The sequence below is a fragment of the Ornithodoros turicata genome, chromosome 1, assembly GCF_037126465.1.
Source record: "Ornithodoros turicata isolate Travis chromosome 1, ASM3712646v1, whole genome shotgun sequence".
Lineage (NCBI taxonomy): Eukaryota > Metazoa > Arthropoda > Arachnida > Ixodida > Argasidae > Ornithodoros > Ornithodoros turicata.
In genome coordinates, this window is record NC_088201.1 from 80582953 (window position 1) to 80601054 (window position 18102).

Here is an 18102-nt window from a genome sequence, read left to right on the forward strand (position 1 = left end):
CACCAGGGTGGACATCTTCGGTTTTCAGATCTGACGTCACACATGGAGGGTGACAATCGAAGAAGAAATCCTAAGCCTAAGCAGCTTCCATTATCAGGCAATAAGTACAGGGCAATTAGCTTAGTCTTGTCATCAGCTGGTTGCGTGCGCACTATTAAGCCAAGTAAACGGGCTGCATGCGAGAAGGTGGGTATGCAACAGCTTCCAATTGGATATTTTTTGAAAATATTTCTTGACAACAGAGCGGACAACGCCAACTCATGGCAGTTTCAAGCGAATTATCGTACTGCTATTCTTTCATTGCCCTCCAAACAGCTCCGGAAAGATGGCCGCAAGTTTTGATGTATGTTATGACGTCAAAAATGCTTAAGGCCGTTAACACCATTTCCGGGAAACCACAGCCCTTGTCAGTGCCATAGGAAACATTCACGACAATACGTCCCCTGCAAAACCAATATAGCTTGTTACATTCCTCTATTTTGCGGTGCGGCTTATATAGGACAGACGGGACGGTGCATTCTCGATCGTCGGCATGAGCACGAGACTGCCGTAAAAAACTTGCTACCCAACCCAGGGTTGGCAAAATACATATTGCGGTGTCAAAACTGCAACCAGGTTTATGAACAAACGAGATGTATTTATCAAATGCCTGACGCATTTACAGGCGTGGTTCTAGAAACTGCAGTGATAATGAGCATTCCAAAGTGTGTCAGCATTCCTTCTGTTAACATCCATCCCCTACTACGTAACCCCCTCAGCGTGTTGCTTCCTTTCTTCGAGCAGGTACTCATATATTGCTGTCTGTGGTGTTGCAGTAAACGTTTTGGTGGTTTTGAGCCGGTGTGACTTGTGCTGCCTCAGTCTCGAGAATACAACACCTATATAGGAAGATTAGTCCCAATCGTAAGCAGTGCCGCCGGAACTGAGCAACAGCGGGGGTTGGGACGACACGCTGTATTCCCCGAATGTGTGCGTACTGTTGGCTATTGTGGGATTCTTTTTCGCTGGCGAATTCGGATTCTGTCCCTACGTGCAGGATTTTGTTGCTTTGTAGAGGATTCAGGACCTCGCTGCAGATCTACTAGTGAATTTCAGCACTACAAGAATGTAAGGAAGGTTGAGTAGATGTGAGTTTATGACATTGCGTATCTGCTCGAGGCTTGATATGCATTCATGAGAAAGCGCCTATAGGGTGGTGTAACGGTGACATATCTGACCGTCAGTGAGTGAGGGTTCGAATACAACTGCTGCTGAGTTGATCATTCATTAACAAGGCACTACCACATCTGGTGGCTCTTAAAATGAACAAGAACGACTTGTACCATTTGTACATCGATTGCAGTGTGAGTGGTAGATTGTCTCGCGACGTAAGCCCTCCATTATTATTATTATTATTATTATTATTATTATTATTATTATTGTTGTTGTTGTTGTCGTTGTCGTTGTCGTCGTCGTCGTCGTCGTCATCATCATCATCATCATTATTATTATTATTATTATTATTATTGAGTGGTAAATTAACGCCTTGAAAAATGCGTGCATATAGGCGTTCATATCTATGGCTTTCAGATGGAAACGCTGGTTGAGGAATTAAGGCGGACATTCCGGAGTCTCATTGAAAGCAAGGCTTGGATTGATCAGACAACAAAAACGGAGGCTTTAAAGAAGGTAAGGGAGTAAGGGATGTGTTCGATCGAGACAATGTGCATGCAACTTACATATTCCCAGGTACATGCAAATGGTGACGCCATCTTAACGCGTAATACGTGCGGTTATACTGGGTGTGTTTTTTAGATCTATTGTTAAAAACCCTGTGAGAACAGGATCCATGCCGTTTTTGCAGGCAGGTTCACCGATACAACAGCGTTTACTCCAGTTTGCGCCATCGCTCCAAACCACGTGACCTTCCGAGGCCCATCATTCCTTTTGCGCTCGGGAATTGCGTCGTTTCAGTGTCCGCTCGTTCGCATAGCAAACTTTAGCGCTTTATACTTGAAAGTATGTGCTCGTGTCAGGTTATTTAAAAAAGGGCGTATTTAAATAATAGCCCGCTCCAATTCGGATATCTCGCATTTTCCCTGAAACATTTAATAAGTTAACAAATAAATAAGTAATTAATCGCCCTGTAGTTATATATGCTTTCCAACAGGATGTCTGCCTTATCGCATAACTCATCTGCGAAAACTCCATCGAGGTAGCTCTGATATTTGTATTATAAAAAAATTCGTAAACTATTGAAAAGACGCCCTGAAGACGTCTTTTTTCAGGATATTTAGCTTGAGGATATCACGCCAAATGAAGGAAACTACAATCAGTTAATGAACGCATGATTGATTAACGACCTAGAACAAGATTCGGCATAAACGCAAAACGGGATATGCGAAAGGAAAGTTATATCTTCAGCAACACTACCATAATTCTACGCGAAAGAAAAATGGAAACAGAACAGAAAATATTTTCGTTCAAGTTACCAGAAAACAAAACGAAAGCAATATCCGAGGGCGATAAGTAACGGAAACGGAAGGTATACTGTGATATGCGCATACAAGGACATACTGTGACCATGCGTACCTAGAATGTAGTCCGCTAGGTTAGGTTGATTGGTGCGTCAGTTCGCAAGTATGGCGGTCCCAAAGTAAATGGACATGCTTTATTCCTTTCTGCTGATTACATTACCAATAGTGCAAAACACTGCGGTCCCATAACCTAAAGCTAGTTTCGGGTTCGCCACAACTAGTACAATTAACAAAACAAGCATTTCTGCGAAAAAAAATTACGCGTACACAGTTTCGAAACGTAAATAATTTCAAAACAAATACAAAGTGAAATATGCACCATAGTCTAGGTTATACTTTCATGAAGAGAAAATGTATTACGAAACGAACAAGACAGATACCATCGAAACAACGATATCAACAAAAAGTAAACGATAAAAGCGTGTGTGGGGGAGGTCGCTTCCACAAGTACCGTTTCCGCAATGCTTGTCTGAAATCGACAGCTCGCTGTTTATCCTGTCTGAAGTCTCTAAGAACTGCAAGGTTGTTTCTCTAAACTCATGGACTCGTACTGCATACTGCCTACCTTCAAACACAGTAATGGTACGCAGCTCTTTCAGGGGCGGCCCAACCGATACGGGCTGTTGTACCTTTGAATGGAGTTTTCAGACAAGTGTGTCGCAAGCAATACCTAACTGACTTCAGTAACTCTACTTCTTCTTCAATGATGTGAGTCAGAGAAACAAGACATTTACGGCTAATTTTCGTGCAGCAGCCTCTCCGTCATTAGCCGGAAATGAAGAGCATTGTGAGTGCGAATTTCGTGTGGATCGTCTGGCCCGGGAACATGCAACACCTTCGACCGACTACATGCTGTAAAGGCGCAGATTACAACGAGAACACTAACGAATAGCTCGAGGCAGTGCTTTTGCACAAATGCGTAGCACCTATGTGCGCCACGGAACTTGTTGTTGTCGGTCCTATTTTTCTCCTTTGTTATGCAGATCGATGGTCTGGGAAGTAAAATAGGATACGCTGACAGGCTGATGAATGACTCCTACCTGGAAGGAAAGTACAAATACGTAAGAACAAGCTCTGCATTAAAATGCCACTTCGGACTAAAATAATATTCGTTTTATTTCGTGTTATCAATCAATCTCGCTAAAAAATTCAGCGCACAAAATTAACATGCCGTCAATAAATATTGCACACTTCCACGATTTTTTCAAAAGACCCCCAAAAGTTCGTAGTTTCAGATTCTCTAAGAGTAGATGACGACGTCATGTGCTGATGTGCTGTGGAGTCTCTCTCGTAGCAACAGAGCCTGCACCAGTGATGCCAATTTTTCGTGATCTGTACTAGCCGAATTCGAGTGAAAAGGTCGCTAGAAGTTGTTAAATCTAATAGAGATGGTAGTTGCGCGAAAATTATCGTCGCCTAGGCGCAACTAATGACTGGGATATCTATTTATTAACTCCATAGGCGGTAGCTCTCGTGCGACAAAGGGTGAGGTAATTCTGATGGTGGGTAAAATAACTTACTTTGCACACTAATTACGAAATGGAAAATTTCATATCATGCACTCTCAGAAAAAAAAAAAGGGAGTATGGAAAAGTCCCTTGGGGGTGTTGACGCTCGGCACACATATTACTGGCTTTGCGGTGTTTAGGCAACACCTTGTAAGGGTGTTCTCCTGACTCCCTTGCTAAACGTCTCCCCTCGACTCCCCTCCCTGAGGGTGTTCCCCTGACACCCTTCCTGCAGGTGTTCCCTTGGCTGCCTTACCATGCACATTGCAGAGAACACTCAGCACTCTTGTTTACTACTCTGTCATTATGTGATGTTACTTTAGTGGACGTCTTTTGTTTTTGTTTTGTTTTGTTTTTGTGCAGATACTGATCTGCGTTGCACCGCGTTACAAAAACAGTACTGCCCTCGCCCCAAAACACGAACAACAGGTGCAGTGCCTCTCCGCCTTCGTATCCCTCAAGAATCCAAGTTGTCTCATATAACTACCCAAGCGGAACATCCCTCAGAAGCCTTCATCGAAATTGCACTATACTATACTTTACAACCCGCTCCTAGAGTACAAGGGAGCGAAACACTTTCGTAACGGCGACGGACATACGCCTCATCAACTCGTAGTCAGGGTTGGTTACCGAAAATATTATTGTTTCGGGTTCCGTTTCCGGTAACTGAAAAACTCGGCTTTTTGTTTCCGTTTCTGGACGATTTTCGGTAGCGGTTTCTGTTTCCGTTTCCTTTGAAGAATTTCGTTTCCGTTTCCGTTTCCGAGGTAATTTCGATACGGGTGTCTGTCTCTCATCCGGAACTCGTGCTGTCTGGTTTTGGCTTTTTCATGTCAGATGTTCTAGTTATATAATGGATGCAAAAGGACAGCCACACCAAACAGAAACACTAAACACTTTAATGCAAAGTTCGTCACGAATCTTATACACCACAAGTAGATGCCTCTCTAGGTTGGGGAAATATATGCCTTTAAGTTTCAAAAGTCTCCGCTCGTGCGCAAAAATAACACGTTATCCAAAACTTTCGTGTCCATCTTGCTGCGCAGTGGGCTCAACACGAAAGAAAGTCCCGAAAATAAACCAATGAATGAATGATGACTGGAAGAATAGTGTGGACATATATAGTTTTCATATTAACGCGAAAACACTGAGGGAAACGTCCTGCGAATTTGGTTTCCGTTCACGTTACCACTTTTGAATTTCGTTTTCGTTTCGGTTTCTGGTGGTGGAAACTAATACAATTCTGTTTCCGTTTTCGTTTTCTGTTGACTTTCGGTAATTACCATTTCTCGTTTCCGTTTCCGGTAGCCGACCCTGCAAGTAGTATAGATATGTACGCATATGCAGTAACTTCAAGGCACTTAGCGTTACAGAACAGATATCCCTTTCTATCGGACATTGCGTTTCCTACTTGAGCTGCCGCTTCCCTTGTCATCAGAGAGTATTTCTACGGATATTTCCCTTGAATGAAACGACCGATCCGAGTGCATTGTAGAAGCAGGCATCTTTATGAGCGCAAGAACAAGATGTAGGCACCAGCTTGCTTGTAAAGTTGCAGTACCTGTTCCTCAGTACGTAATGTTTGGTACTTTCCAAGGGTATCTGTCACCAACGTGCTTTTCTTGGTACAGCCAGGACTTGCGAAAAGTAAATGTCCTTCGCAGGGATACAACTACTTTGGCCATGTCAGACACAGGCTTGTTCATCTCTTTTTCCGCTATTTGCAGGTGTGTCTCAATAAGCTTAACAAATGAATAAAAGTACGAGGCCGCACTGTTGCATAGCCTGGAAGAACCTCGTCATAAACATTGGGGAGTGAGGCTAACATCCTCTATGAAGGGAGTGCACGCAACACCTCGCATTAAATAGTGCAGAGGAAGGTTGTCGCTGCAACGCCCTCTCTGTTCGCGAGGGTGTCCGAGCATCGTTTGACTCCCTTTTTTTCTGAGAGTGTATAGCTACACGAGTAATATCTTACCGATAGCTGATCCGTTGATTGAGTTCGTCTAGTAGATAAGAGCTACTTAGGGTAAGCGCAGGACTCTCGTAACTTTGATCTCTTATTCTAGTGTTGTTTTGACTGCATTGAGGTAGGGTACAGTAGAATGACGTAAATTTACAAGAGCCAGGATATGAAAGAAAACAGAATACCAGCAACCTGTTGAGAACAGTGGAACGTTAGTCCAGCCAGTATTGAAAGCACGTTGTGCTACTGTGAGCAGTTCTATAGCGATACTTCAAAAAGTCTTACATCTACAAAATGTGTCAAATTTCATTCGTTTCCTTTCGTCTATGTGCTTTCACCCTGAATCGAAGGATCCTTCAAGGTAGCAGGAACTAGACATAGTCCAGAGATCCTGCTCGTCGTTGTCGCGCCCCGCATAAGCTGCGGAAAGTCGCTAAACCCCCCTGTACGAAAAAAAAAAAAAGGTCGCTAAGCACAGTTAAACGTAGCTAACTTTAGCACCACAGTCGCATTAGTGGCTACACTGACAGGCACCTCCCTGGTCTTTGCCTCCACCCTACGTTGAAAGACTCCTAGTAGCTGTGCTGAAGACATGACCGGCACGACTTTGAAGGACCAATGTTGCCAGTCTGGTGACAATTGGCCCAGATTGTGACGTCATTCTTCTCAAGAGTAGAAATTATTTTTATGATACTTGTGCGTCACACAGAGAACAGATATTTTGGGCAGATACAATGTAAGCGATTGCATGGACATAAATTTGCTAACATTCTAAAGACACGAAATTTAGTCCGGAGTTGGAGGATGCATTTGACAAGATGGCGTATATGCAGGCTAGCTGGTGGAAGAACTCCATTATGTAAAAACCTGAGGCTGGGCACACAGAGGGGCGACACGAACACATTTGAGTCGTGTGTTCGTGTCGCGCCTCTGTCTGCCCAGACTCAGGCTTTCACATAATGGAGGATGCAGTTTTACTTTCCAACCTTCAACACGCAACTGTTTTGGCCTTGTTATGCGTCACGGATAGTTTTAGAATTGCACTTCTGAGTGTGAATGATATTGAATGGCGCTATGTACCTACTAATTCTGCTAACATGAATGCACACAGGTGAAGAAATTCTCCCAGAATACTCCGTACGTGAAAATCATCGCCAACCTCTTGGGGAACAACGCGATGCAAGCGCTGGAACAACTAGAGACCTACTACAACAAATCCGTCGAGTGAGTATGTCAGTATTGTATTGTATTTTCGAACATTTTTCCTAAAGAGAGCATTCAAAGAATCGAAAATCAGTCAGTCAGCACCTGGAGAGTTCTTCTTTCTCTTTCCTCGCACATGCGTGCGGAGGAAGTCCAGAGGGAAGAGCTCCGAACAGTATCATTGAAGACACTGAAATTGTGTTTTGGAAAATCTGTCTCAGTCAGTACTCCCATGTTGCACCTGTGTTATTGTATCTGTAAAAAAGATATAAATCTGTAGAAATAAGAGGGTGAAAGAACTTGTTGCGCCCTCTTGTTTTCCTTCAGATCATCCTCTCTTTGTTGAAAGTTTAATGATTGATACGCATAAAAAAACCGAACACGCTCTTCAGCAACACTCGAATACCTTCACGTTTCACAAGATTCTATTTCACCTTCTTCTTCGTTATTGTTCCTGGCTGTGTCCGTTATAATCACAGTCTTTGCTAGAGCGCGGATTTTCATGAAAATCCATGCTTTCTTCTCTCGATATTGTTTCCTATCTCAACGATCAAAACACGCCTTTTGTCTTGGTTTTGGGCCGATTAGAAGGGTCCTATGGTGCGCATAAATGCATGTTTTGCACGTTATGACGTATTTCGCATGAAAATGCATAAAAAATGCATATTTTGCCGTATCTTGGCTCACATGGGAGAGCTTTCTTCTTCTTATTCGAAGGTAGTGCTGGGCTCTGTAAGTGGTGGCTTTGTGTCATCTTTCGCGAAAATTCCGATCACAATGGAATATTTCCCATGTTTCAGTCGGACGCGATGTTCTGCACCCACACTGGCGGCTCCACTGCGCGAAATACTGTCCACAAATGTTCGACATCTTTTCTTACAGCGGCGTTCAAGGCTTGGCCTTCGTTTTGCGTCGGAGTGCGTTCGATGTGCGTGCATGACCGATAGGCCGTACTTCGCCTTCGCCACTTTCCTTCCATTCTACCGTTTTTACCGTTCCGAAGACAGGCGGCGTTCGCATTTTAGTCTGCACCTTGGTGAAGTGCCGAAAGCGAAGCTTTCACCTGCATGATTCACATATGTGGCGCAGATCTTCCTTGAAATGTGCTCCTGAGCGACGGCAGGTTTATTTTATCCCATGACCGCTAATAAAATGCACAAATTTGGTCAAATATGCATTTCATGCATTACTTCCATACCACAAACAATTAAAAATTGCATATATTCATTGCATATATTGAGGGGTATTACTGCATACTTTGAAGATTCTTAGTGCATAGTTGCATGCATATTACAACAGTTTTTAGTGCATATTTACCCTCCTGTCGTGGCCTCCTGTCGTGAGAACAGTTGTGAGGGGGGAACACCCCGCACGATCAGTGTTAGCTAACAGCCAAAATTACTATGAATGTTAACTGCATCGGTGCGTCGCCCATGCGAGACCTTGCGTGTGATTTTAGAAGTAGCGTCATTCCAGCTCAAATTACTGAATGATTCTGTTCGACCCCACTGATGCTGTCGGCACTGGCCTTGCACGCAAGACAGCAAGGTTGGTGTCCGGTCAGGGAAGGGTGGGCTTCGAGGAGCTGTTTCTCCAGTAGCAACCCCTCATGCCCAGCCGCATGAGAAGTTGTCTGAGCGATGGACAGTTGCGCTTGTCGAGCGGCAAGCCACAGCGGCGTAGAACAATGCAGACTGGATGCAGTCCTTGAAGACCGAGGCGTGCAGATCTCGACGGCAATTAGCCAAAGTAGCGCGCACACGTGGCCAGTCAGGGACTAGCCTCAGAGTAGGTTCATCTGGTCGCACCAATTCTCGGGAGAGCCTATAGATGGCGACTCGCTGAATTGGTAGTGGTGTGTGCCGCCGCGAGCACTTTTATGCGGACCGCCGCCGCCGCCGAGCAATAAAGGTGCGCGTGGGTCAACAACTGTCAAGAACTGTATCTGCGTATTTGTTTTTTGCCCGTTCTCGTGGTTAGTAATGTGTACGGATCATCCGCACTCCCAGGATTTTTTTCCATGGGGGAGGGGCAAAGTGCTTCGTGAATGGGGCCAAAGCGTACAATACCCTCAGCTCTTTTCCTGGAGACGGACGTTCCGGACTGTGCGGGTGTTCAGAGGTTTATAATGTTATGACATCCGAGAAAAATCGTGACTATCTATGAATAAAGCATGGGCGTACCAAGAGGGGGTCAAGGCGGCCGTGCACCCTAGAGCTCCAAGGTCGCCTGTGAAAATAGTGCGCTGTTTAGTCATATGTCGCAATGATTATTCTCTGACGTCATCATAGGAACCTCTGAACACACGCACAGTCCGCAACGTCCACCTCCAGAAAAAGAGGTGGTAGGGGGCAGTTGAACGCTTGCCCCCCCCCCCCCTGCCCCGCTTGATGCACTTTGACACCCCTTTGAAAAAAAAAATCTTGAAAACGCCGATTGAAGAAAGAGTACCGTAATATTTGTGTGAACGTCCACAATTTAGCATGCAAAACACAAAAGGGAAGTGCTCGACAGATTGATGACGATGTCAACTGGGATTGCTGAGTTGGCTTCGTGTGTTTGGGTGCGAAGTTCCAGCGGTACGACATTACCAACAAATTGCTCCGTGCGTACACACTCCTGCAGTATTGTTCTGCAGTAGCTGTTATCGCTCAAACGCATCCGTGTTTGAGACTTTTTACTTCTAGTGAAAGTGTTTATTAAGTCATGCGGAGTTACTTTCCTTGAGAGAGTACAGGAACGCTCACTTGGGACTCCGTCCATCCGCTGTTGTGGAACCGCTGCATGCAGTTAGCTTTGGGCGTTTCTCGAGAGCGTCGCTTGCAGTGAAGGGAGATAGGCGTTCTGCCGCTCGAAAAACGCCGCATCAGGCATCTGTGTATACTTATATTACCATCATTCAGAATTATAAGATGAAGGACTTCTTTTTCCACTGTCTTATCGTCAAGGTAAACTTCCCGTCGCTCCGCAGTGGTAGCAGTGTGCTTAGTTGGGATAAGATTATAGCGACATGTCTGCACAATAGCGACGCGGACTAAGGTAGAAATTACGGCCCTGCTAGTTTTTCGACAGCCCAGAGTACGGTTGTATTGCGGCCGTCAAACAATAGCTCAGTGTCCGTCAAGCCCGCCGACGCGCTCCCATTGTGAGCGTGCGGACGGCTCAGTGCTGTATGTAGAACGAAAAAAGACTTATTAAAAAATATGTCTTTTTATGTATATATTTAATTTCAAACTCCGTTCCACGATTTCCATAACTTTTACCTGTTCTCCGTTGACCGCTTTATTTCCAAAAGTAGTGTAGGAAACGTTCAACGTTGAAAAAATTGGAAGCGTCACATTTCGCATTTGATGTAGCAAAATCTACTCATCGGACGCCCTCGAAGCACGCCTTCTGCTTTATGCTGCCATTTGCTGTCGTGACTACGCTCAGAATCCGTTCAGCGTTCCTGACTGTCCGGAAAGTATTTTTTTTTTAAATGGCACACGTGTAAATAGCGCCGGAACGTGGGCCTCTTTGACGGACGATGAATAAAAACTCGACAAATGGCCTTTCGCACATCCTTCGGACGTCATAGCCTCATTCAGTGCCGTAAACGTGTTCCCAGCTGGAAGTGTCCGCCCTTTGGATCCCTCCTTGGTAATACTGTTTTCGTCTCCCTCGTAAACTTTGAACCCGAGTAGACCGAGAGCGGTTCTGGAAGACTATGACACTTTCAGTGGGACAATGTGTTTCGGTAGGATTTCGGGAAATGTCTACCGAAAGCACAGGATATCCATGATGATCTTCGAGAAACGAACTAACGGAGGCCGAGCAGGACCGTTGCAATTTGGTGTGGAATAACCCAGTACAGTGTTATGACGATTTCAAGCCGGACGATGTCTTGCAGCACGTGTTATGCTTATTACACGCCATCCGTGGTATTCGTGCGGGTAAATGCATTGTTAATAGCTGCTCAACTACACACGGGAACGATGCCGCTGGCCGATAGATGATTTTAGAACGATGCAGTTTTTAACAGCGGTGTCATTTAAACTGCGTTGTGATCACAAGCCCTCTAAATTCTGACAGTGTGCCATATATGTCATGTCCTTGTGACAAAGTCGTTGCCCCATAAGAAATCACCAAACAATAAAAAGACGTCTTTCAATTTGATCTTCAATCTTGAAATTAACTAAATTCCAAGGAAGAAACATATTTCTAAGCGAATCATGAGTTGCGTCCGCGTATGGCGAAGAGCCATATCGCCCTTTTCAATCACGGTACTCGTAGAACTCTCAAATAATACAATAATCTCAATAATACAAAACAAATCTCTCTAGTGGTACTCCATACCTTGTTGGCTTTGATATATATATTTAGACTTTAAAATTTCACAGATGGTACACAGGACCTGCCGTAGTGAACGCTTTCTATGCACCTGGGAGTAACGATATCTGTAAGTCTGTTTATGTGCCCTCATGGCTGTGTTCTGCATGTTCGCTTTGTTTGCATTGAGCCTGTTCTTCCTGCTGGCAATGTTTTGGGTGAACCGCTGAGCAGCTGAGGTGTGTTAGATGAGGAACAATGTTAACTCGGGAAGGGTACGTATCTTACAGAACTTCGAGCGACGTCTTCACGGTATAGCATGTGCGGTGTCCCAGGCTTTTTAGTCATACATTTCACAAAGTACAAAAACCTCAGGCTTAAAGGAAATAGTTGCAAAACCTCGATTTACCTAACTGATCATAAGAAAACTCGCTATGTTTGCAAAGCGTTAGCTCAGAGCTTCTGCAAGGAGACGAGAAGTCCTCGTGGACGTTGACTAGAATCAACGGGGACAATAGATTTCTTATCTGTATCATTGCTGTACATGAAGAGAGTTTATTACAGCGAGGTGTTATTATAACTTTTAGAGACTCCATTTCGTATTGTATTTGAGTATATTGTTGTTGAGGTCCTTCACGTTTAAAGTGGTTTGATATACCGAATGATTATAAGCATCACCAATCCCTACTTCTGCCATGATAGCGTTCCCGGCTGGGATTCTGCAACCTCCTTTCTACGAGTATGGATTACCATTGTAAGTAACCTTCGTGCATGGTTTCGTTGCCTCCATAATTACGGTAAAGAAACAGGTTCAGAAAGTTCCCATTGACTTTTTTCGTCACATCACCAACTTTCTTCTTTGTCTTTTTTTTGGCCACTATGAGACGACGTCCTACCGAATGGGGGACAAATTTTTCAGCATTGCGAACATGAAAACGAAACTGTCGAGTGCTTATTAATAATCTAGACAGGCAGATACTACAGACAGATACAATACTCTAGATACAACACTATACTACAGACATATACAATACTCTAGATACTACACTATAATAAAGACAGACACAATACTCTAGGTAGACATTTATTGGACATTGCATAATACATTAGGTTACACTAGGACCGGGGTGTATTGCATACAGTGTTGAAGTCGGTGTAGCCTACGTCCTACTCGGCAGTACATGCCGATTTTAATCAACGAACCATTCGCCAATTTGTTTTTCTTTTAATAAATATTGCCGAGTGAAATGCGATAACACGCAGGTTCCATTCACTATTTGAACGGTGGTATATCTCGTGGTATACTGGAGTGTACGTCAATTTTACCACTTTCCTTCCGGCATTGAACTCGCCACAGCACACCTCCCACATACGGCAACGGTGTTATGTGTTTTAAAAAAACGACGAAATGTCGCAACGTCAACGGTTGACATTGTACCATTTCAGGTCAGTGAACATGGGAGCAATAGGAATGGTAATTGGCCACGAAGTCACGCATGCTTTCGATGACACCGGTAAGTAGGCATTGAAAAAAATGTGATTTCGCTCCCTCATGATAATAGTTGTCTATCAACGTTAAACACACGAATTATCATTATTATCACCTTCCACTCAGACGTGTTGCTTTCTTACCGCTCACAGGCGTTTCTGCCACCCTGACAAAACCCCGACACAGCTGACTCCTGACAGACAAATCTTGTATACGGTTTAAATAAGGAGTCCAGATCATTTCCAAATATCCCGTTACTTCTTGTGCTCAAAAGTTGCTCGGACACGCAGTCTTCCGCGAGGGACGTGCTGAGGCTTCGGGGAGGAGGAGGGGGGGAGGGGGGTATCGTTTATCTAAAGCAATAAAGAAGTAAGAAAGAGAGGGCGGTCTGCCTGCCGAGACGGGCGGCAAGTTGCCACAGAGAGAAAAAAAAAAAGAAGGCAAGAAAAAAGAAAAAACGCGACACAGCAACTAGACACACGACACATGGCGATGATACGTTCAGTGCAAAGTTCGGTGGCTGTGCCATCTGGTGGTCACCTTCGGCTCACACCATACAGTTCACCGACCAAGTTGGCGCCGCTCATGATCATAGTTGTCTCGCGACGTTATCATCAATAACTTCGTGTGCCGAAATACCTGCGTACCATCCGAACAGAAAAAAGCTGCATGCGACAGGTTCAGGACCAGTGAATTCTGGGAGTTTTTTTTTTTCTTTCCCCTAAACGCATCTCGCGCATCCTGTTTATGGCTTGTTCTAACAGACAGATCACCCCGCGCCGTTAGCGCCGCGAAGCAACTGTATAGCTATTGTACTCTATGTTACAGGCAGTCAATTCGATTCTGATGGAAAATTGCACAACTGGTGGACAGCTGAAACCAGAAAGGCATTCAAGGAAGGTGCACAATGCTTTATAAAACAGTACGGCAGTATCAAAGACAGTCAGACCTCGCTCATGGTAAGTGACAAAAGCGGATTTCGACATCTTAAACACTACACTGTTTCCTGAAGGCGTTCGTAGCGGAAGAGGGGAGCGTTCAGCCCAAAACAACAACGACAACAACGCTTGATTTTGAATCTGCATATTACTTAACTGAAATGATGATGGTCAGGGTGTTTCATCGCAACGGACGATACTCTACCATGTTGGTCGAGGTAATGCGGCGAAAATCTAAAGATGAGCGTCACATTCCGCCTCCGCAAATCTACGCAACGCCATTAGAATTCAGATTAGTACTTTGCAGTTGCATAGCCAGAGGGGGAGGGGGTTCAAACACCCCGAAATTGTATCTTCAGTCGCGCAGTGGGAGAAGGAAACGAGGATGAAATTCTCCTCCACCATATAAAGTCCCCGTCGAAGCGCTCCCGAAATATTTTTCTGGCTACGCTACTGGTATTTTGACTTGGACCCTAAGGGCCCCGTAGTTCCCCACGTAAACAAAGCAGAGAGCAACAAAGAGTCTTGGCCCCGTTCACACAGTTGAAGCTACGTGGAAATAGCGCCAACAGTAAGGCCAACGGCCATGTCGTCATAGGAATCAGAACGCCGTCGCACTGCCGTCGCACGCACGCCCCTCTGCGCTGGAATTCCAAACCATGTGGATTCCAATGATTTATAATACCACTAACAAAAGATATACCGCTTCGGTCGGCGAAAAGTGGAACAGTTATTTGGAAACTTTCCCCCGCATTGCTCAAGTGAGCATGAAGTATCTACGGCCACTATATAGCTGCACCAGTTCCAAGTGATTGACCTTTTTGGGTTGCATGCAAGACCGCAACTGCACGAAGGGAAAGCCTCGCATCAGAGCGTTTGTAACATACTCCACAATAATCTCTGAACTGTCTCATCTACAACACCAGGCAAGCGTTACATGTTTTGTCTGCTTTTTAGCAGTCAGCAATACTGCATAGCCGACGTGGCTGTGTACTAAAGTAACCCTGTGTAGGAAGTGTGTCAAATATGAGACTTCTGTATAACGAAGGGCCATGAGATCACCCGTGTTGTCCCACTAAGTTAGGCGTCTTCCGAAATTCAAGTAATGCAAAACAGGCATAAAGAAACGTGAAACAGGCACTAAAAGTCGCGTGCACCACAATAAAAAATGCGCATTCAATCAACTATGGTTGTATGTCACGTGATGGGGCTGTTGTCATTTGGTTATTTACACCGGCCTGACCCTCCTATTGCCAATATCAATAGGGCTGTGCTGCACATTTCCGAAACTATATATTGTTTCATTCTGTCGTTTGTTTGATTGCAGCTTAACGGTGTTAACACACAAGGTGAAAACATTGCTGACAACGGAGGACTGTTTGGTGCATTTCATGTAAGATTCGTCTTGTTTTGATACAATCTCATATTTTGATCATGGTGAGCTGCCTTTTACATGAAGCGAACTGTGGAACTATTTCTTTCTTGCAGACATATCGAACACTCCTCGAAGAGAAGCAGGCATACAAAGATTTAGCCCTTCCTGGCCTCGAGAATGTCACCAGCGATCAAATGTTTTTCATCGCTAACGCCATGGTATGTGAGACCGCAGAGCGTTCACGTATGCGCGGATGACTGTGATAATTCTAATAGTGTTGTGTCCGTTCTAAACTTTTTCTCTGTGCCGATTGGGAAATTAGGTGGTTACAGGTGTCGACACTCTTTGTATGGTATCGCATCAATTCCGAAGGTATTAAGAAAAATACCTATAGTATTTGTCTGATACTAACCGTGGTCGTACGTAGAACGAGTGATGGTAGCTGTGACTGAATATTGGTGGGAGAACGGTACGGTTACCATAATAAAACTAAGATCCTCGCGACCAGAAAGGAGAGAAGAGAAAGATAGCTGCGCAGCTATCTTTCTAGTTTCATTGGACTGGCTTGCGTGACGTAAAGTGGACAGCTGCGCTACCTATGCTACTTTTCCTACGATAGGCACATTCAACTAAATAAATAAATGTTCCTTATGCTATCGATAGTTCGAATAGCCAGCACGATACTGTCGAAGCTCCGATTCGCTTGATAGGGAACGAATTATTTATTCAAAAAGTATGTATGTCATCGATTTATTTGGCACTGTATAGCGCATCACAAATACTTGTGTACGAGAACGTATACATGACATTCTCGGGTAAAGATAAACAAGCTCCCGCCACAACTTCCGCTGCCAAAAAGACTTCCGGTCCTTCCGCGAGTAAGGACGCTCCGAACCAGAACCAGCCGCCATGGAGAATTGCATCTTTCGCTTTCCTGATTTGTTGAAAACGGGAGGCCCTACGACTTTTTGTGGCAATTTGAAGTGGCACAAAAAGGCGTATACGACCATCTCACTCTCCTCAAATCAGAAGCGATAACTGTATCAATCGGCATTGTGGTTGGCGCAGAGCGTGTTTGCTGTGAAACCGGATGTCGTTTTGGCACCCAACCGGAAGCGGTGAAAACGGTATGTATGTGATACCATGCCAAATAGTCTAATTTTTCATCTTGTCGAATAACACTTCATAATGCAGAGAAGTCGTTCTCTAGTCGCGGCGTAAGTTGTGCCAGCGTGACGTAGTTTGCAGCGCAGTAGTCTGGCAACAAAAAAGAGTGGGTTCGAGTTCGGCCGCTGTCTGGCTTTTTCGACGCCTATCCCATTTTAATGCTCGCTATGGCATATACGGCGATCAACGAAAGCAATCGGAATACTGAAAAAATAATCTCCAGACTTGGCTAACACCACTGTAATCCATTCAGTAATCCGTTCATTTTATGCGCTGGCGTGTGTACGGATACTCTATGATGTAATGCGACATTTGCTATTCGCATTACATCATAGAGTATCCGCGCATATGGTGTCGCATTACATAGTTAGTATAGCATTAGCAATACATATTACGCGAAATAGTAGTTTAACTAGTAGTTGCCACTACATTTCTGCAAGTAGTTGATAACTACTTTTCAACGACAATCAGGTAGTTTAACTAGTAGTTTAACTACATGTAGTTAACTACTGGCCATCACTGCCCTTTACTTCTGAAAGCTTTCACGTACTTCGAGTCACATATCAACCCGTGTCGTCCCGTTAGGCTCCTGCTTCCGTGCGCTATACATCGTTATACCTTAAGAAGAAGCTTTTGTTGCAGGTATGGTGCCAGAACACTCGGGAAAGACAGTTGCGTCACCTGATTCAGTACGACGTGCACGCGCCAGCAAAATACAGGTGCGCATGAGAACTGACGGCCTGATTATTGGTTCCTTTTCCCGGTGCAGTTTCGAATGCATATTTTTCCTGATGTTTCAGGATCATCGTACCCATGAGCAACATGCCTGAGTTCTCGGAGGCATTTAACTGTTCAGCAAGCAAGCCGATGAATGCAACTCGCAAATGTAGAGTGTGGTGAAATACATGTTGCATTACTTCACAGCATTACTTCTCCGGGCGTAACTTTTATGACACATGTTATTCCAGTAGGTACATCTTGAAAGCACACATGACCATGAAAGTTCTCGCATGCGTAAGTTGAATTCCTGTGAACCCGCTTAGACGTTAATGGCGTACAATGAATGAAGGGTGTTTTCACATGACGTCCAACGAACGCGTTTGGCCGCCATAGTGGTGGTCACTTTTTCGGCGCAGCTGCTGAGATTATCTAGCATTTGCTCGAAAACGAAGCCTTCAATAGTGTTTTGAAATCCGGTCGCATCCGTACCCTTTTTTTATCCCGAAGACACTGTCATTGTCGTTCACACATTTTCTTTTATGAAAACTATTGGTGTTGCATTGAACTGTTTGTCATCTTTCAATGCCGCTAGCACGAAAACTGACCACCAGTGAGAGGAGCCTACGAGCATGCCACGTCACTGCCACGTGACAATGTGACGTAGGTCAAAACTCCCTATATATATGTCTTGTCTCCGCTTACAAGAAATTATACAGTGTCAAAAGCGCAAGAAAAGCATCGGTTACGCCGCAGATGTAATCTTTGATACGGAAAAAGAAAAAGCAAGCGTTGTATAAAAAAGTCTTGGAAAGCAGGGATCTCACAATATTGTAATAAACACAATGCATGTAAGAACGTTCGTAACCATCTCAGCTGAGTACTTAAGAAAAAGTAGAAGTTAGCTTATTACGA

General features: G+C 44.4%; 1 protein-coding gene across 1 annotated transcript; it reads left to right on the top strand.

Moving 5' to 3' along the window:
• The first annotated feature begins 1301 nt into the window (after window positions 1–1301).
• LOC135377601 (neprilysin-4-like) lies at window positions 1302–17370 on the top strand. Its single transcript, XM_064610139.1, has 12 exons — window positions 1302–1343; window positions 1570–1668; window positions 3500–3577; window positions 7102–7214; window positions 11573–11631; window positions 12204–12255; window positions 12948–13015; window positions 13819–13949; window positions 15256–15321; window positions 15417–15521; window positions 17113–17189; window positions 17271–17370. The coding sequence occupies exons 1-12, from the start codon at window positions 1302–1304 to the stop codon at window positions 17368–17370; spliced, it is 990 nt and encodes a 329-aa protein (XP_064466209.1).
• The last annotated feature ends 732 nt before the right edge of the window (window positions 17371–18102 follow it).

Coding starts and splice junctions, on each gene's coding strand:
- LOC135377601 (XM_064610139.1), top strand. CDS start 1,302: ATGAACAAGAACGACTTGTACCATTTGTACATCGATTGCAGT. Junction 1,344..1,569: donor ATTTGTACATCGATTGCAGT/GTGAGTGGTAGA, acceptor TATGGCTTTCAG/ATGGAAACGCTGGTTGAGGA. Junction 7,215..11,572: donor TACTACAACAAATCCGTCGA/GTGAGTATGTCA, acceptor AAAATTTCACAG/ATGGTACACAGGACCTGCCG.